The sequence below is a fragment of the Mustela nivalis genome, assembly GCF_964662115.1.
Source record: "Mustela nivalis genome assembly, chromosome: 7".
Lineage (NCBI taxonomy): Eukaryota > Metazoa > Chordata > Mammalia > Carnivora > Mustelidae > Mustela > Mustela nivalis.
This window is the reverse complement of record NC_139026.1, coordinates 24367221-24387890: the sequence shown is the minus strand read 5'-3', so window position 1 is coordinate 24387890 and position 20670 is coordinate 24367221. Positions and strand designations below refer to the sequence as shown.

At 39.6% G+C, this 20670-nt stretch overlaps 1 protein-coding gene across 4 annotated transcripts in view; it reads right to left on the bottom strand.

Annotated features, from left to right (window-relative positions):
* LOC309868981 (uncharacterized protein C3orf20 homolog) overlaps window positions 1–20670 on the bottom strand; it is a 132675-nt gene that overhangs the window by 64422 nt on the left and 47583 nt on the right. For all 4 annotated transcript variants that reach the window (XM_082739286.1, XM_082739283.1, XM_082739284.1 and 1 more), the window contains exons 7-9: window positions 5798–5918; window positions 3089–3223; window positions 1663–1764 (exon numbers count right to left, since the gene is read on the bottom strand). In XM_082739286.1, the coding sequence (XP_082595412.1) occupies window positions 1663–1764; window positions 3089–3223; window positions 5798–5918 (358 nt within the window). The remainder of the gene's footprint in view (window positions 1–1662; window positions 1765–3088; window positions 3224–5797; window positions 5919–20670) is intronic.

Sequence of the window (20670 nt, the reverse complement as noted above, 5' to 3'; positions counted from 1 at the left end):
CAGAGTATCTTGGCTAGACCACTGCAGTAATCTTATGACTCATCTCCCCAGCCCATATACCCAAATATTCCCCCAGGAATAACCAATATAGAACAGTTCTCAACACAAGTGAGTAAATCCTTCCTTGGGGGTATTCACAAATGTGCATGGGCCTTTTGAATGATGACACAATAGGCATATAGTTTATGGGGCCATGGATGTATTCTGCAATGGTCCCAAACAACTAAGAATTATCTTGCCCCAAATGCCATTAATGCCTCCTTGAGAACCAAGGATTCCTGGAATCAGGATGTCATGGGCCACTAAATAGAGTTGTTAAAACTCATTAAAGTATACACTTAAAATGGATGTATTTTATAAAATGGTAAATACATCATACTTCAATGTTGGTTTTTAAAAAGTCAAATACATCACCTCACACCCAATGGGATGGCTACTATTTAAAACACACACACACACACACACACAGAAAATGACAACTGTTGGGAAGGATATCAAGAATTGAGGGACACCTAGGTGGCTCAGTTGGTTAAGTGACTGTCTTTGACTCAGGTCGTGATCCTCAAGTCCCCAGGATCGAGTCCTGCATCAAGCTCCCTGCTCAGCAGGGAGTCTGCTTCTCCCTTTGACCCTCCTTGCTCTTGTGCTCTCTTTCTCAAATTAATAAATATAATTTTTTTAAAAAAGCATATAAATATTAAAAATGAAGTTACTATATGATTCAGCACTTCCACTCTGGAAATATATACAAAAGAACTGAAGGTAGGACCTCAAAGAGATAGTTATATACCATGTTCATAGCAGCATTATTCACAATAGCTAAAATAGGGAAAGAATCCAAGTGTCCATCAATAACTGAATAGGCAAATGAAATGTGGTATACCTGTAATGAAATATTCACCTTTAAAAATGAAGAAAATTCTGACACCTTATACAATGTGGATGGACTTTGGGGACCCCATGCTAAGTGAAATCAGCCAGTTACAACAGGACAAATACTGTATGATTCTATTATACGAGGTACCTAAACCACTCAAATTCATAGAAAGTAGAAAAGGGGGTTCGCAGAAGATAGGAGAGAGAAGTATGAAAGGTGTTGTTTCCCAGGCACAGAGTTTCAGTTACACAAAATGAAAAAGTTCTAGAGATAGATGGTGGTGATAGTAGCACCACAATGTGAACTGAGAGCTTATGGCACTGAACTGCACATTTTAAAAGGGCTAAGATGTTAAGAAAAGTGAAACGTGGGACACCTGGTGGCTCAGTTGGTTAAGCCACTGCCTTCGGCTCAGGTCATGATCCCAGGGTCCTGGGATGGAGTCCCACATCAGGTTCACATCAGGTTCCTTGCTCAGCGGGAAGCCTGCTTCTTCTTTGCCTCTGCCTACCACTCTGCCTGCTTGTGCTCTCTCTCTCTCTCTCTCTCTGACAAATAAATAAATAAAATCTTAAAAAAAAAAAAAGAAAAGAAAAGAAAAGTGAAACACAAACAATATAAGTTATCCTAGGCTCTTTCCAGTAATTATATGACAGGCTCATCTGTTTGTAATAGCTGTACTGGAATCTAGCCCGTGCTGGAAGAGAACATTAACTTTATAATAACGTGAACACTAAAAGTTACCTTTGCCTGAAATCTCAAAATAGTGACTATTGCACACTTACATCTTTGTCCTGTGTTGTGGGTTTCCGATGCTTGCATTTCACTTTATAGGCCTTGAATAACTCTCTGGCTTCTGTGGAGATGGGACTGACATCAGGGAATGGCTGAGAGAGAGTATTAAAATTTTTTCAGATGACATGGAATAAAAATCCAGGCAGGCAAGATAACTTGCCGTAAAGGCACTATTTACGGCAAAAATTATACAACTTCAGCATATATGAAATAGGCATGGTATTTCTATGGTATAACCAGGAGTAACACAGTTTTGATGCCCATCCCTAAAACTAAGGGTTTTTCATTAAAGGTTCATACATGTTCTATAATATGTGTATCATTCACATAAATGCACTCAAAATTTTAGAACCTTTAAAAGTTTGATGAGTCAGTCAACTCACTACTTAACTGCATGAAATCAGAGATACTAACATTTGCATCTCTCACCTCTTGACAAACAAAAGTTTTAGCCTAAGATTCCTCAACAGAGATTTAGCGCAAGTGTGAAATTATTAAGAGACATTATTCTGAACCATAATTTTTACAATGGTCATCTCCAAGTGTCTTTACAATGTTACTTATGTTTAAAAATAGTGATTTTAGGGGCGCCTGGGTGGCTCAGTGGGTTAAGCCTCTGCCTTCGGCTCAGGTCATGATCCCAGGGTCCTGGGATCGAGCCCTGCATCAGGCTCTCTGCTCAGCAGCGAGCCTGCTTCCTCCTCTCTCTCTCTGCCTGCCTCTCTGCCTGCTTGTGATCTCTGTCTGTCAAATAAACAAATAAAATCTTTAAAAAAAAAAATAGTGATTTTAGAGGCACCTGGGTCATTCAGTTGGTTTAGTATCCTTCTCTTGATTTTGGCTCAGGTCCTGATCTTGGGGTCCAGGGATCCTGGGATTGAGGACCCCCACCCCATCTGGCTCCCTACTTAGTAGAGAGTCTGCTTCTCTCTCTCTATCCCTCTCCCTATGCCCTTGCCTCCCAATAAATAAATGAATCTTAAAAAACAAACAAACAACAACAACAAAAAAACCCCAGTGACTTTAAATTGATTTACACTTTAGTTAAAAACAATATATGAACCCCACACCATTTTTAAGAACTTATAGATTATATAAATGCAAGCAATTCATCCAAATCAGAGACAGGAAACTAATTCTCCAAAGCTTAGGCATCATGGCCTCAGAAGAAACTAGGTGTTCATTTTTCTCCCAAATCTACCTTCCTCTTCTAACCTCCTCTTATTCCTGTTACTTCACAGGTAATGTCCAGAAACCGCTCTGCCAGATTGCAGTGTCCTTACTATAGCAATTACCAGGAAATGCTAAAAGATAAGAATCTAAAATCAGTCAGCAGTGCTCTTGCTCTGGTCTGCACTGAGGCAGTGGCATGAAGATAATTTAAAACAAAAACAAAAACAAACCCTCTGGACCTACCACCTTAGGTAAGCATGGAGGAAAAAACTTGCATTTTACAGGTGCCAGAGATAGCTTTAGGCTTTGGGGATGCCATCTGTAGACCAAGGTGATTGCAAAGCGCCCAGAAATCTCCACTGTAATGAACTTGTTCACCTGGGGGAAACAGAAATGATTGTCATTTCCTATACAGAATTTTTCATGCTCATAATTCAAGTGGAAATCTTAAAACATTTGCAGGATGCATGGAAGGAAATTTGAGACCGACATTTATAGCTTCAGTCTGGTTCCATTAAGTCAGGGATGGCTTTTAGGTTTTTTGCTGCAAATTTGTGGGTTGTTATAACTTAAGGGAAGGAACGAGGAGAAACTGTTAATGTAGTGATGTCTTACAGAGAAAGTCAGGTTCACTTTAGAACAAAAATTCTGGGTCAGTTTGCAGGTACTTCTGAGTTGTATTTCTAACTCTTGAGATAGTCTCTCTCATAAAATACAGTTGACAACATCTAATTCCCATGATGATGAGGAAAGTCATTAATGGCTGCCAAGTGCTTAGAAGTTTTATAAGTCTAGTAACTATTACTGTGAAACTTATTAAAGCTGAAGAGATTTTATAAATGACAAGGATAGAAAAGTAATGAACAACTTCTAAAGCTCAAGGGAACATCTGCAGATTTGTAAAGCATATTTTTAAAAGGCTTGCTGTAGAAAAAGCGCCCTCGTTAAGTCAACTGTTCTAAGCATGCCGGCTCCTGAGTGTCAGGACACTTGTACATACAGGCTTGCTGGGACAGTTTCTCTGTACACTCTTTACTTTCCTCACCTTTCAGAGCTGAGCAGTGCTTCTTTAAAAATGACAATCCAGGGGTGCCTGGGTGGCTCAGATGGTTAAGTATCTGCCTTCAGCTCGGGTCATGGTCTTGGCGTTCTGGGATGGAGTCCTGCATCGGGCTCTCTGCTTAGTAGGGAGCCTGCTTTCCCCTCTCTCTCTGCCTGCCTCTGCCTACGTGTGATCTCCCTCTCTCTGTGTCAAATAAATAAATTAAAAAAAAAAAAGACAAATAGTATATGTAGGATACAAAGCCGCCAAGGGCGATCTTGTGAATAGAATAGAACAGAAACCTGGAGGTACTTACCACACAATAGTGTGTCCACTATAAATATAACGTGAGCCATAAATGCTTGGCACATGAATAATTCTAAATTTTCTAGGAGCCACATTAAAAGGTAAAATGCAGGTAAAATGAACTTAAATAACATTTTATAACTAAATATATTTAAATATTGACATTTCAATGTGTAACTAATATAAAAATGATCAATAAGGTATTTTATATTCTTGTTTTTTATACTAAGTCTTTGAAATCTGGTGTGTAGTTTACTACAGTGAAGTTCAAGAGTCCATAACCACAGGTGTCTGGTGGCTGCCGTGCTGGATAGCACAGCTCTTTATAATTGGTACCTCTAAGGTTGGTGGTACAAACACCTTTGCAACCATACGCAGTGGTCCTGGACACAAAATGCAGCCCATATACATGCACACACATAAAGTAACTATATATATGAACCAATAAAATCTAGCACAGAGGTTACAGATTAGCAGCTTGGAAGTGTTTGGTTTAGTCCTGCCAGAGTCTGAATTAATTGCCAACTTGAAATACCAGGGTATTTCAACACAAAATCTGGCTTTTTAGAAAATCATAACATATAGCAGGCATAGACCCACATTCCCATGTGGCAACAATGTTCTGGCCCTCAGTAAAGCCTGTCTCCTTTGGGGGAGGGTACACTTTCCAGTTCACCAAAGTTCCCACTGGTAGGCTCACTCTTACATTTTCTGAATTTCTGATTCTAATACACATTAACCTATTAACAAAGGTAATTCTACAGAGTGAGACTGAGGAGAAGGAGACTTTCACTTTGAACACTGTATATCTTCCTATTTTATTTTATTTTATTTATTTATTTTAAAAAAGATTTTATTTATTTATTTGACAGAGAGAGATCGCAAGCAGGCAGAAAGGCAGGCAGAGAGAGAGGAGGAAGCAGGCTCCCTGCTGAGCAGAGAGCCCGATGCGGGGCTCGATCCCAGGACCCTGAGATCATGACATAAGCCGAAGGCAGCGGCTTAACCCACTGAGCCACCCAGGTGCTCCTATCTTCCTATTTTAAAAATATTTTTATATTAAACACAAGATGCTTTCTAATAGTAATTTTTAACAATTACTGTTTAAAGTAACTGCTTGGGGCGCCTGAGTGGCTCAGTCAATTAAGCCTCTGACTCTTGATCTCAGCTCAGGTTGTGATCTCAGGGTCATGAGTTCAGGCCCCACATTAGGCTCCATGCTGGGTGCTTGGTTAGTGTAGACAGCCAAACTGAATAGTTCAGTCCTCTCAGGGATGCCTGGGTGACTTGGTTAAGTGTCTGCCTTGGGCTTAAGTCATGATCCTGGGGTTCTGGATTAAGTCCTGCATCAGGCTCCTTGCTCAGCAGGGAGTCTCTTCTCCCTCTGACTGCTACTCCCCCTGTTTGTGTTCTCTCTTCTCTTCCCCTCTCTGGCAAATAAATAAATAAAATCTTATATAATAATAATAACAACGATGATGATGATGATGATAATTCAGTCCTCTCAATCCTCTCTTCTCCAACAGTATATTTTAGAGGCGCAAAGTAAATTATTGGTATGGCATAAGAAATAGACATAAGAATGATGAATTGTAAAGTAATACCCAAACGTCAACTGGATCATCAAGTTTTCCCTTCGAAGGCCACATCCATTCCCTTATGATGTCTCCTTCTTTGCTGATCACCATGCCACCATCTCGATTAAACATCATTGATATTATTGGGCTACAAAAAAGACAGAAATATGACTTATTTAGAACAAGAAAAATTCATGGACTCATTGATTTGACTGAGGCAATGGAAGTCACCAGGTCATAGCCTTTCAGGACTCCTTCCCATCATATGCTTGGAGGATGGTCACCTTGCCTCTGGCTGAATATTTTCCTTAAAGGGAAGTTTGGTATATATCTGTTTAACTGATCAAGATTCCCCTTTCTGAGACACATCCCCTCCTATTTTGGCACGTCCCCATCCATACAGTCATAGGAATGGGCTCTGTCGGCCATGATTATTGTATCATGTTGGCTAGTCCAGAGTGGTGTGAATGAGACTAAGTGACCAGCAGGCAGGGGCCAGATGTGCAGGGCTTTTGATGCTGTACCAAGCTTTTTATCTTAAGAGCAAAAAGTCATAGAATGGGTTTCATAACAGAGCAATGAGGGGACATGATCGAACAGATTGTAAAGAACCAAAGTGCTAGAAACCAGTTCAGAGGTCAGAGAAACAATGGTAGCTTGGACTGGGGAAGGGATGAGAGGAATGAAAGATACATATGTAGATTCAAGAACCATACAGATTTGGAAAGATGGAATTTGGATGATGAAAAACAGGAGGTGTCAATTTTATCTTTCCTATACTTTATATATCTATCAGTGCAGCCTAGCATTTTATTAGCTTTTTTAGATCAGTAGCATCTCACTATGTGTTTGTATCTAAATTATATTTGTATATTCTCTCTTCTCAGCACAGCACCTGGCAGAGAAGGGGCTTGAAGTCTGAACTGCCCTGATGAAATGGACTCAATTTAACAAATACATATTGGGTAATTATTGGATGTAAGATACTACTTAGGTACTGTAAGGCACTAAAGGATGCCCCAAGTAAGGTGCTCTCTCTATTCTCAGGGCATTTTCAGTCTTGTGACTTTAATTATTTTGATAGACAATATTTACTGGGAACCTACTATGTGCCAAGCCTTAAATATCTGCTTTTACTAGGCAGGGTTGTTTAATGGTTACAAACGTCATAGAGCCAGATGGTTAATGGTGTTGAACCTGGCTCTTCCATGTCTTAACTGTATAAACTTGGATATATTTCTTTTCTTTTTTTTTAAATATGATTTTTTTAAAGATGATTTATATATTTATTTGACAGACAGAGATGACAAGTAGGCAGAGAGGCAGGCAGAGAGAGAGAGGAGGAAGCAGGCTCCCTGCTGAGCAGAGAGCCTGATGCAGGGCTCGATCCCAGGACCCTGGGATCATGACCTGAGCCGAAGGCAGAGGCTTTAACCCACTGAGCCACCCAGGCGCCCCACTTGGATATGTTTCTTAACCTTTTTGTGGCTTGGTATCTTTGTCTTAAAACTGGCTATAACAACAGCATCTACTTCACGACCTGTTGTAAGAACTAAATGAATTACTTAATGTGAAGCACTTTCAACTTTGTTCTCTAAAACAAAGTTGGGCACCTTGTAATGCAGGCACCTTGTAAGTTCTCTAGAAGTGTTGGCTTGTATTATTAAGTCCTCAAAATTCCATCTATAGGTACTGAGTCCCATTTTCCAGATGAAGAAAAAGAGGCTGGGGGGAACTGGTGAATAGAACACCTGCAGCCTAATGTAAAGTTCAATAGGGGAATTCACCATCTAATAAAAGAATAAGAGTAGCTCACAGTAGAAAAGGGGTGCTTTTGACTTAATTGGGAAGCCTGCAGTCTAACAGAGGAGCAAAGTGACCAACCCAGTGAAAAAATCAGAGACAGAAGTTCCACTCCTTGGACATGAGGATTGTGTTCCTTTCCCAAACAGCCTACCTTTTCACTCACCTGGGGTAATCCAGCTCTCAGCTATTCTCACTCCTTGGAGGAGCCTCAGGGAGGACCCGAATGGTCCACTTCTACACAGCAGTGGGAGCTGTTTCCCCTGCAGGCACTGTGGTGCCCTACACACTGGATCCTGGCAACAAGAGTCCCAGGCCACACCCTCCTTTAATTCATCTTCCTGCTTTTTCAGTTTGCTGAGTCTTCTCACCAAAACACCCTTTTGGTGGGACAACAGATGCGCAAGAGGAGGGTTAGTTTAAAAGATCCTTAACAATTAAATAACGAAGTCCCTTGGAAGACAGCTTTTTTTGTTTTTGTTTTTGGCCTTTGTCTTTCAGAAGCTTTAGTTCTGAAGCAGGCAGCATCCTCTTCCAAGGGGGAAGAGGTCTATGGGGCCCAGGATGAAATTGCACAGTGGCAGGACTCAGCCCTAAGGCTTAGTGTTTTGGGCTTCTGGGAAGCTCCCAAAATATCATCAGCAGATGGTGTTGTATTCATTTGCTTCGTTACTGTCAGCAATGAAGACAGGAAGAAGATGAGGAAGGCAACCACTCCAGAGCAGCAAGTAGGGGGAAATCACCTCCTGTTTATGAATGTAATTCTCATCTTGGATATTAAATTTTATGGAACAAATAATCAAGGGGACAATTTCCCAGTATAATTTTTTTTGTGGTTGTATCATTTTATTTCCCCAGTATAATTTTTTTAAAAAGATTTTATTTATTTATTTGACAGACAGAGATCACAAGTAGGCAGAGAGGCAGGCAGAGAGAGAGATGGGGGAAGCAGTCTCCCTGCTGAGCAGAGAGCCTGATGCAGGGCTCAATCACAGAACCCTGGGATCACGACCTGAGCCGAAGGCAGAGGCTTTAACCCACTGAGCCACCCAGGCTCCCCTCCCAGTATAATTTTAAATTTAATTTATTTTACACTTAATATTATTTAGATGACAAGGGGAATTTAAAAATATTTCATAATTTTTGCAAACAAAGAATACCACATTTAGGTCCAATTTTGTTGTAGGCAAAAGGGAAATAATGACATCTACTTTAATGATCCAATATAGGACAGCAAATTAAATATTAATTTTTTGAGTTCTTTCTTTTATATATAACAGCTTTATCAAGATATAAATCACATGTCATACTATCTACTATTTAAAATGTACAATTCAGTACATTTCTAGTATATTTATAGAATTGTACAGTTATTACCACAATCAATTTTAGAATATTTTCATCACCCTCAAAAGAAAACCACGTGCCCATTAGCAACAACTCTCCATTCTTCCCTCCCCTAGTCCCCCTGGCAGCCACTAATCTACTTTCTGTCTATATAGATTTGTCTATTTGGGACATTTCAAACAAATGGAATCATTCAATATGTGGTCTTTGAGTCTGGTTTCTTTCACTTAGCATAATGCACTTAAGGTTAGCCCATGTTGTACCTGTATCAGTACTTCATTTTGTTTTATGGCTGAACAGTACTCCATTGTATGGATAGACCACATTTATTTATCAGTTATTTGTCAACTGAGCTGTCTTTTTGGGGATGTGTTAAGGGTGTTGAAATGGAATGATCACAGGACCTCACAAATGGAGACTCTAACTTTAGCTCAGACTTCAGGACAAGAAATACTGTTTTTTCACTAAGAATTTAAAATGTCTGTCATAAAAAGAAAAAGAGAAAACTAAACAAATGTGTGTATGGATGCATGTGTCGATGTATTTTGAAGGACAGACAAAAATGTCCTTTGCTGTGCCTACACTGACAGAAGGGGTATGAGGTTGAAGGAAGAGAATTTTAATTTCCATGAAATACAATTTTAATTTCACTTGGAAAAAATTTTTTTGTCCTGTGCACGAGTTACTTTTATATACAAACAGCAATATACCCTCACTCCTACATGACAGTGGGCTTTCTCATTGAGAAGCTGTAATTAGTCATTTTCTGGTTAGAGTTGCAGAAAGCTTCAGCAACCCTTAGCCAGAACCAGCATTTGCTGTTTGTTGGAGGAAAGTGAAGGCTCACACAGGAGTCAGTTGATTAATAAAGATTTAGTATTAATAAATAGTATTTAAGTAAATACTTCAATTAAATTATAAGAATATTGTTGCAAAAAATGAGCATCTCAGGAGAGTTTGATGCTAGAGTCGGGTGCAATAGGGTCCAGCCTACAACTCAGTCCAAATCCTGCCAGTTAGGTGTTTAGATGTTTTCACCTTCTTAGTTATGTAAAACCAAACACTGATCTTACATGCCTCTGAATGTCCTTTGGGTTTTCTTTATATCAGTATATCATAGAGGATTATTTGGAATTTAGCACCATAGGCTATAGGCTTAGACCTTCTCAAATGATTTGCTTTTATCTCCGAAATTCCCCAAGTCTCATTATATATTGATACCTAAATTAGGCTGACCCTATCAGACTATTAAGAATCATATTCAGATACCAATACTGGGGAAAACTAGCTACCATAAGGGCATTAGGCCTTAAAGAGGATTATTTTTGTCTGGGTGAGTTACATATTATGTCACCTAATAGGGTTATTTGTGAGAGACAAAATTAAACAAGATATACTTCTGGAATGGGAAAGGGATTGGAATCCACAGTTGCTATATTATTTAGAATTATCTAGTTTCAGTAAAAAATTGTAAGACATGCAGAGATAAGAAAATGTGACCTACATATAGGAAAAAAGGGAGGAAATAGAAGCTATCTTTTTTTTTTTTAATATTCTATTTATTTATTTGACAGACAGAGATCACAAGTTGTCAGAGAGAGAGAGAGGGGGAAGCAGGCTCCCCGCCGAGCAGAGAACCCAATGTAGGGCTCGATCCCAGGACCCTGGGATCATGACCTGAGCCAAAAGCAGAGGCTTTAACCCACTGAGCCACCCAGGCACCCCAGTAGAAACTATATTTAAGGGGCACAGACATTGGACTTACCAGACAAAGACTTTGAAGCAGCTGGTATAAATATGTTAAAAAGAAAAAAACCCTAAAAACTAAAGGAGATCGCTTTTTAAAGAAAAATATGACTATAGTGACTCCTCAGGGAATATCAACAACAACACAAAAAAGAAATTTAAAAAATTAAGTGGATATGCTGGAATGAAAAATTATAATAATGGTAATGAAAACTTGGATAGAGTGGCTCAACAGCCTATTTGAGTTGGCAAAAGGATCGGTGAACTTGAAGATAGCTTGGTAGGAATTATCTAGTCTACAGAACAGAAATGAAAAAGAGTGAAGAGAAACAGAAGTTCAGAGTCCTGTGGTGCCTGGGTGGCTCAGTCAATTAAGTATCTGACTCTTAATTTTGGCTCAGGTTATTATCTCAGGATTGTGAGATTGAGTTCCACGTCTGCTCCACACTGGGCATGGAGCCTGCTTGGGATTTCCTCTCTCCCTCTGCCTCTGCCACTCCTCTGGTCAATCTCTCTCTCAAAAAAAGGGAAAAAAAAAATTCAGAGTCCTAGGGGACCCTGTTAAAAATACCAATATACATGAAACAGGAGTACCAGGAATAGAGAAATGGGCAGAAAAAAAAAAAATTCAAAGAAATAATGGCCTAAAGCTCCCCAAGTTTGATAAAGAATGTTAATTTACAAATCTAGGAAAATAACAATTAAAAGCTTTAGAGATCCATAACTACACACATTATAGTAAAACTGTTAAAAGCCAGTGACAAACAGAAAATCTTGAAAGTATCAAGAGACAAATTAGATAAAGACTGAAATGCTAGGCACCTGGGTGGCTCAGTTGGTTAAGCACCTGCCTTCAGCTCAGGTCATGACCCTGGAGTCCCAGGGTCCAGCCCCCCATAGGGTTCCCTGCTGAGCGCGAGTCTGCTTCTCCCTGTCTCCCCTCTCATGCTCTCTCTCTCAGTCTTTATTTAAATAAATAAATAAATAAATAAATAAATAAATAAAATCTTTAAAAAAAAAGAATAAAATGCAAATGGGACTGATACATAGTAAGTAAACAATAAATATTAGCTATTTATGAATTAAATCCAAGTTTAGAGGAGAATCAATCAGTATCCTTGCATAAGAGTATATAGAAGAATGAAAATGCTGATCCAACTTTAGGAAAACATGGGTTCTAAGCTGTTTTTTTCAATAGCGAGGATAATTATGTAATATTATCCATGGTCTAGGTCAGGAATAGGCAAACTTCAAACTACAGGCCAAATTGGATTCTGCCTGTTTTTGTAAAAATGTTATCAGAACACAGCCATGCCAACATGTTTATGTGTTGGCTCTGGCTACTTTCATGCTACAATGGCAGAGTTGAATAGTTGCCATAGAGACTGTATGGCCTGTAAAACTGTATGATTTACTATCCAGCCCTTTACAGAAAAGCTTTGCCAGTCCCTGGACTAGATATTTTCTCTCCTTCCCTCCACTAAATATAACATCTTTGGAAATCCTGCTGCTGCCATGCCCCTTCCCATTGGATCAGACCCTTAGAGATTGTTGACCCAAATCAAGTTCTATGTGCTCCACTGTTGGTTGCCTACCCAGCATCCATTTCCTTCCTACTTTCCTTCCTTCCCTCCTTTTTTTTTTTTTTTAAATTGTCCTCTTGTGCCTTTAAGAGCCCTCCTCCTTTCAAAGAAATTGCTGTTCATTTGTCTCTTCACCCTTCACTGGTCCCCATTTACAGAGGGTAGATGCGAATTATCTAAGCTCATAGGCACATGGTGTTCCCTTGACAGCTGTTTTTAATTCTGGGATAGGCCTATTACCAAATTGATCTAAAGAGATGAAAGGAAGGACATATAATTTATTCTGGTAAAAACAAACAAAAAAAAACCAAAGAGTTTTTAACTTTTTCCTGCTAGACATATAAAAGAGCATACAACTAGTGTCACTGGTAGCCAGGGGAACCACCTTGGAAGAAAGGATGCCAAGGATAACTGACTGGAGAAATGAAAAGAATCTAGATCCTTCATGACATCACTAAGTCACAAATTATACTGCATCTAGAACCTCTCCTCTCCAAAATTGGAATTTTCTGTTATTTGCTATAGTAAAGCATTCTAACTCTACTTTCAGAAAGAAAGAAAGAAAAAAAAAACCGACTCTAACTGCTACAACCTTTTTATTAAAATTTCCATGGCTGGTTCTTATAGCACTCCATCTGTCTAGCCTCCCCACTACCTCTTTCCAACAGCTTGACACAAATATTTCCCAGAACCCTTTTCACTCACTATTCAATCATTCAACAAACATTTATTAAGCACTCACTATATACTAGGCACATACTAAGTGCTTGGCGGCAAGGCAGTGAACAAGGTATAAATGGTCTCTCCCATCAAGGAGAGACATTCTAGTCACACAGACCCAGTACATGAACATTTAATTTCAGATCGTGATTCGTGCTAAGAAGCAATAAAGTCATCACAGAATAAAGGAAAAGAAAGACAGGCCTTCTTAAAATGGATGGCCATTAGAAACCTCTTTTGGAAAAATTCCTTAAAAAGTTAAAAATCTAGTTACCATATAACCCAGCAATTTCACTCTTAGTTATCTACTGAAGAACAGTGAAAACATGTCCACACAAAAACTTGTATGTGAATGTTCATGGTAGCATTATTCATCATAGCCTCCCAAATGGAAATAACACAAATATTTGTCAGCTGATGAATAGAGAAACGGAAGGTGGTATATCCATACAACGGAATATAATTTTCGCTATAAGAAGGAATGAAGTACTGATTCTTCATGCTACACCATGGATGAAACTAGAAAGCCTGATGCTGAATTTAAAAAGCCAGTCACAGAAGACCACATATTATATGATTTCATTTATATGAAATGTCCAGAATAGACAAATCTACAGAGGCAGAAGGTAGATTAATGCCTGCCTAGGGTTAGAGGTGAGAGTACTGAACAGTGACTGGATGCTAATTGGGATAAGGTTTCTTCTCAGGGTGATGAAAAAGTTCTAACATTAGATAATGGGGATGGTTGCAAAACTCTGTAAATATACTAAAAACCACTGAGTTGTACACATTAAATGGATGGGTTTTATGAAATGCAATTTTTCTCAATAAAGCTATCTAAAACAAAAACAAAAAAGATTTCTTCTAGGAGATGACATTTAAATTGAGACCTGAAAGATAAGAAGTCCATCTTGCAAGAATTGGGAAAAGAGCTTTCAGTAACAGGGAACAAAGACTACGAAAGCCATGAAAAGAGGCAGAAGTTTAGTAAACAAAGGGGGTGAGTGATAGGAGATGAGGTTGGAAAGGGGCCAGAGTGGGAAAGGTCTTCTGAAATCTTCAAAGTCACCAAGTTCCATTTTGATACAAATTCTCTTTGGGCAATAAAAATCCACATGGAAGTCTGCATGAAATATTTAATAGTGAAACCCATGGATAAGGCAGCAAGTGGAGAGCTGTTATTCCCCAAAGCTAGTGCTGCAAAACACCTTATGAAGAAAAGAAGCATCAAATTTCAAAAGGGAAAAGCATTTAAGCAACACTTAGCCTATAACTGGGAAATTTCACTAAATTACTTCCATCATTGTCATAAATATAAGTTTCCAAGAGATATTCACAGATATTCTAGTGAGCACAAGGAGAATTCACATCTCTAGACAGTTCAGAATGTGGGGATCTGAAAGAATACCAAACAGGAAAAGAAATCACCAACGCGATATAAATACAGATTTCACAGTTTCTGAACTTTGTGAGCAGTTACAGGTGGCATACTTGAAACGGGAAACAAAAGGACATGACCAATCCAGATTGGACCAACAAAGAATGCAGGAAGGAATCAGAGGATGACACAGAATTCCAAGTGAAACTATAAGAACATCTGGACCAAAATCAGGAGAAAGAAGAAAACTAAGCCTTGCAAATTTTCATGAACACTCTTGAGAGGAGGGATTGGTGGCTAACAGATGAATATGGTTAAGTGATCATCTTATGTATTCATAATTCTCAAATTCTACTACACAAGATTGATCAAAATAGAATCAGGGGTGTGGAGAGGCAGAGAAAGAGAGAGAGAGAGAGACAAGAGAGAAGTCACAATTTAGATTCAGGCGTGATCAATTACAACAATGTGGTCAATTACAACAATGGCCACAATATTTTGCAGCTTCTTCCAAGAAAATTAGAAGTCTCTTTCTTCACTTCTTGAATCTGAGTCATTAGCAAACATGATACTAGAGAAGGCTTGAAAAGTGTGTATGTACTGAGATTTATCTTTTTTTTTTTTTTAAAGATTTTATTTATTTATTTGACAGAGAGAGATCACAAGTAGTCGGAGAGGCAGGCAGAGAGAGAGAGGGAAGCAGGCTCCCTGCCGAGCAGAGAGCCCGACGCGGGACTCGATCCCAGGACCCTGAGATCATGACCTGAGCCGAAGGCAGCGGCTTAACCCACTGAGCCGCCCAGGCGCCCCAGTACTGAGATTTATCTTAACTCTTGATGTTTTGGAACCCAGGCACCCTGTAAAGAAGCCTGAGCTTAGCCTGCTAGATACTGGAGACACACAACCCAGTTTCGGTGTTGGTCCAACCTATTACTAGATACATCTTAGCCCCAAAGCCCATGCTCTTTACCACATGATTATGTTTATAATTATTACTACTCTTTTTTTTTTTTAAAGAGAGGGATAGAGAGAGGAGGGTGGAGGGGCAGAGAGAGAGAGAATCTTAAGCATGCTCTATGCCCAGGGCACAGCCCAATGTGGGGCTCGATCTCACTGAGCCACCGAGGCACTCCTGATTATTACTACTCTTATCAGTGTTCATACATTGTGTTCTCAGCCCTAAACCTCTCTCTCAGTGTGTTAAGGGCCGGAAAGGGGAAAAAAAAGCATTGGGATCACAGTCTGAAAACTGACTCCAATGGTTCCATGGTAGCCTGGGGATAGGTATCTGGTTTCTCTGAGCTTCAGTTTGCCTTAGCTTGGAATTATACCTAATCAAGAGGGTTCCTGGAAAATTAAATACCATGAAAAAGTGATATACACTACTTCTCACATAACGTGATATATATTAGCAGTCAATGAGGGTGAGATTTTTCTTTTCCTTAGTTCAAGTTTAATAGAAACAACAGAAGATCAAAAGTGTTGCCTTATTACTGTACATCACAGTTGGCCTGCCCTGTAACACAGTTCAGGCCATTCTCTCCAGAGGAAGAAAGGCTGGACTCCCCAACCCCTGCAGGAAAGGCCTGTCCCATCCCATACCACATCTGCACAAAGTCTAAAGCCTTGTGTTTTAAGCATAACAATGAGGGTGAGATGTTTTAACTGACATCTCCAGAAACAGTTTCCAAATAATCTAACTTTAACAAACCCTGGACATCTTGAGTGAAAATACATTTGTTCTTCATGAAAGCAATTGTTACTTTTCCACTTTGTGGTGTCACAGAACAAAATGTGCAATTAAAATGCCATAATACTATGTAGCATTTCTTAATCTTTGTTTTGAAACTGTTGAGCAGCTAGGATTGGGAGGGAGAGATTTTTTAAAAGTATGTGCTTTCTCGGCCTTTGAAATGCTTCCAGATTCTGTCATCATCTTTTCATCTTAACATCAAAGTTGGGAAAGGCTCTCCACTCAGAGGGCAGGTATTTACATGCCACTCACCAAGGCACTTGGCTACCCTATTATTCTGTCTCTTTCTACTTGTATCTTGAGAATTAGGCATTAGTTTTTAAAAAAAAATTTTTTTTAGCTTTTTGCTGACCTGTACTCTTTTTGCTGGTAAACTTCTGACATATTCGACAGGTGATTTGGCTCATAACCACCAAGAAAGGGGCTCCCCAGGAACACAGCCATCATATATGAAATGCTTAACATGGCAGAAACATATAAAAAGCATTTTTATGCACTTGCTTTCCGGATGACCTGTCAATTTCCATCATCTTGAAATCAAGAGAAGTCAAAATATAAAGGATGGGATATATGCAATTGGGGCTCATTCAAAAAATTCAAATTTAGCAAATCCGGAGGGTGAGTACTGAAAGCTGTCTTATGAATAGTCTTTAATGTCAATCTCTTCTTAAATATTCAGGGGCCAGAAAATGTTGGGGTTTTTTAAGCTCACATCTTATGCTCTTCTTTTATGTGCGGAATTTATGTATTCACGGTGACTTTGGTCTAAAATTTCCATCTGTGCTGTTGTAAATATGAATCACCAATGAAGCTGCAATTACGTACATGGAAGAGGAGCAGGCAGAGGTATGAGAGTAAGTAATATTTCAAATAAAGGTAAATATAGAGGAACAGTAATTATGGTGAGTTGCCATAGTGTCCCCCCAAAATTCATGTTCACCTTGAACCTCAGAATGTCACGTTATTTGGAAATAGGGCATCTGTAGACGTACTTAAGATTTCAAGATGATTTAGAATGGGTCCTAAATCCAATGGCTTGGGTCCTTATAAGAAGAGGAGAGGTCATAGTGAAAAAGGCAATATGAAGATGGAGGGAGAGATGGGAGTGGTGTGTCTATAAACCAAGGAGCACCAAGCATTGCCAGCAACCACCAGAAACCAGGAGAGCTGCATGGTATGGATTCAGAAGGAATCAATCCTGCCAATACCTTGATGTCTGACTTTTGGCCTCCTAAACTCCAGAGCATAATTTTTTGTTCCTTTAAATTACCCAGTTTATGGCAATTTGTAATGGCAGCTCCAGGCAAGCAACAAGAAATTAATACCCGCTGTAGGTGGTCTTTTTTTTTTTTTTTAAGATTTTATTTATTCATTTGACAGAGAGAGATCACAAGTAAGCAGAGAGGCAGGCAGAGAGAGAGGAAGGGAAGCAGGCTCCCCGCTGAGCAGAGAGCCCCATGCGGGACTTGATCCCAGGACCCTGAGATCATGACCTGAGCCGAAGGCAGCAGCTCAACCCACTGAGTAACCCAGGTGCCCCCTGCTGTAGGTGGTCTTGAGGAGACCTGCAGCTTCTGCTACCTGCACTTGGTTGGCTGTGGCATTTTGACCTTGTCACCTGACTTCTTCAGCCCACCTTTGAGCTTACCCTGATTTGTGCTGATACCTAATGCCATATCTTATCCTCCTTCTCCTGAGCTTCTGAAATATGAGATGGAGAGGGATTAGAGTTGGGGAAAGCTGCAGGGTATAGTGGAAAGCAGGAAGAGCTGTGGCTCAGGCACCAGGTTCAGGGATACCACTGGGATAAGAAGTTGAGATCCAGATCCTCATGGGCAATTTCCAAGGACAAAGAGAACCCCCAATATTACAGAGAACAATATAGGTCTTCCTGGTCAGACCCCATTCTTAGGCTAAGTTGTATCTCTACACTTAACCATCTCTGGCTTTACAAAGAAACATTAGCTATGGTACATTTCCTAAAGCAGTATAGAACCATAACACTTTAAAACACCAACTTTCATGATCCCTAAGATGGCATCTCTCAATGTTCTTGTCTATGCACTGTTGCATGTACAAACATTCTCAGCCTTGGTATTCTCAAAACTCCCCACTCCACATACCTTTTGCTCCCTCTTCCTGCCACTCATCATCACTGTTTCATGAACTTTCCAAATCTTTAGTTATCTAACTATTTCCATATCTATCCATCCATCCATCCATCCATCCATCCATCCATTCATCTCTATCTTTTTTAAAAAAACACTTCGAGAGGCACCTGTGTGGGTCAGTTTGTTGGGTGTCTGCCTTCAGCTCAGGCTGTGATTCCAGGGTTCTGGGATCAAGTCCTGCATTGGGCTCGCTGCTCCTTGGGGAGCCCACTTATCCCTCTGCCTCTGCCTCTCCTTCTGTTCCTCATGAATACATAAATGAAATATTTTTAAAAATAAATTTAAAAACACTTTGAGGTGTGAATGACATACAAAAAGCTGAATATATTTAATATATACATAAATATATACATATTAATATACACAACTTAATGATTTGGGAGATAACTATACATCCATGAAGCCATCACCACATTCTATGCCATAAACATATCCATCCACCACATGGATTCAGTTTCAATGAGTTGATGAAATGAGAAGGCTCAATGTGGGGCTCAATCCTGGGACCCTGAGATCATGACCTGAGTTAAAGGCAGATGCTCAACCAATTGAGCCACCCAAGAGCCCCTATTTCCGTTTCTAAATACAGCCTTTCAGTTTTCCTGTAACACATCTCCTGACAAACAGAAACTTTATGTTACTCTCTATTCTGAGTGTCTGACATGTGATAGATGCTCAATAAACATTTAGTAAAGGAATGAAGCAAGGAGAAATACATAAATGAATGAATGAGACATACGGTAGCAATGGTGTGGCTTACCGAAATGTGAGGCAGTTAAGTAACCTCACCCCCTCTTCCTTGATCCCTCTCCCATCTCCTCACCTTACTCCCAGGACAACATGTCCAGATTGTTAGCTAAATGCTTGAAAATGCAAATGTTAGCTGGTTGGGCATATAGCTATAAAGAGTTGAACTTCTCTTTCATAAGAAAATGGAAAGATTTCAAGGTGGGGGATGAAAAGGGAAAAGAGGCTCCTAAAATAGAAAGGAAAAGAAAAACAAGAGGATCTTGGAGAGGAAAATGAAAAATTGGACAACACATAGGATGGATGAAACACTTTTAAGAACATATTTCTACAATTTTGCCTACGTTGTTTCATTAAATCCTTAAAATCCTTAAGGTGGGGATTAATATTCCCATTTTGTAGATAAGGAAACCAAAGTTTCAAGAGGTTGAATAATATTTTTCAGGATCACAAAGCAAGTAAAGAAAACATTTAAATCCAGATATCTGGGTTTAAATTCTAGACCTTTCCTTGTTATTATACATCTTTGCTTTATCTTGTTACCCTTTTATTTATTTGTTTAAAGATTTTATTTATTTATTTGACAGACAGGGGCCGCCTCCTATCACCCTTTTAAATGGAAACAATAAACATAACATTGTCTGGTTGGAAAAAAAAAAAAAGAATACATTCCTACAGGGGTGCCTGGGTGACTCAGTCAGTTAAACACCTGACTCGTGATTTCAGATCATGATTTCGAGGCCGTGAGATAGAGCCCCATATCAGGCTCCATGCTCTGTTCAGTGCAGAGTCTGCTTGTCCCTCTCTCTCTGCTCTTTCCTCTCTCTTGTGCTCTCTCAAATAAACAAATAAAATCTTTATTTAAGAAAAAACACATTCCTATATTTTATACTTCATTTGAGATGTTTGCTATACTATGCAATAAGCTTCCTGTGACCCAAATCACTAACAAACTCAGCCTTCCTCACAGAGGCCTTCAGTGAGTGGGTTTTATGTGGAAAAAAGAAAAAAAAAGAGCAAATTTTCTAATCGGTTTAAACAAAAGAGCCAAAATAAATCCACGGTTCAAGACAGAGTGGAGAACAAAGTTCAGAGGAGAAAGGGTATGAAATTCAGAGAAGACCACAAGATCATAACCCCTAAGAATTTGGCGGCAATGCTAAAGAGGATGTGAGGCTTTCCTAGGGCATGGGATGGCATGCTGCCAGTGCGATCTTGTTCTTCAGGGGGCAGGGAGGCCAGCTGACACCAGGCTCACCAAACAACAGTCTTCCTGTATTACTTTGCAGCAATTTGTATTCTTGGGGCCTTGCCTTCCTATAGGGCCACATACTGTTGAGAGCCACGGCGTCTCCGCGTGGATGGCACAGCAGAATGCTGGGAGACCGGTGGTCCTCTGACCTGTTGCAACCAGCCAGTCTGTGCCTGGAGCTGCTGTGACCACATGCATGTGTTTCATTTTCCTTTCCTGCTTTCCCAGTTAGACTGATCATTTAAAAGATTACTTTTCCGTTCTTCCCTCTGTTGGGATTTAGCTCTTGCTCTACTCCCACACGTTCTAGTTTGCCTGGCATCTCACATACCTATTAGGAAAAGAAATGCTACCACGTCCAGAAGGTGTAAAGGTTCCAAGGATAACTTGATTTGGCAAG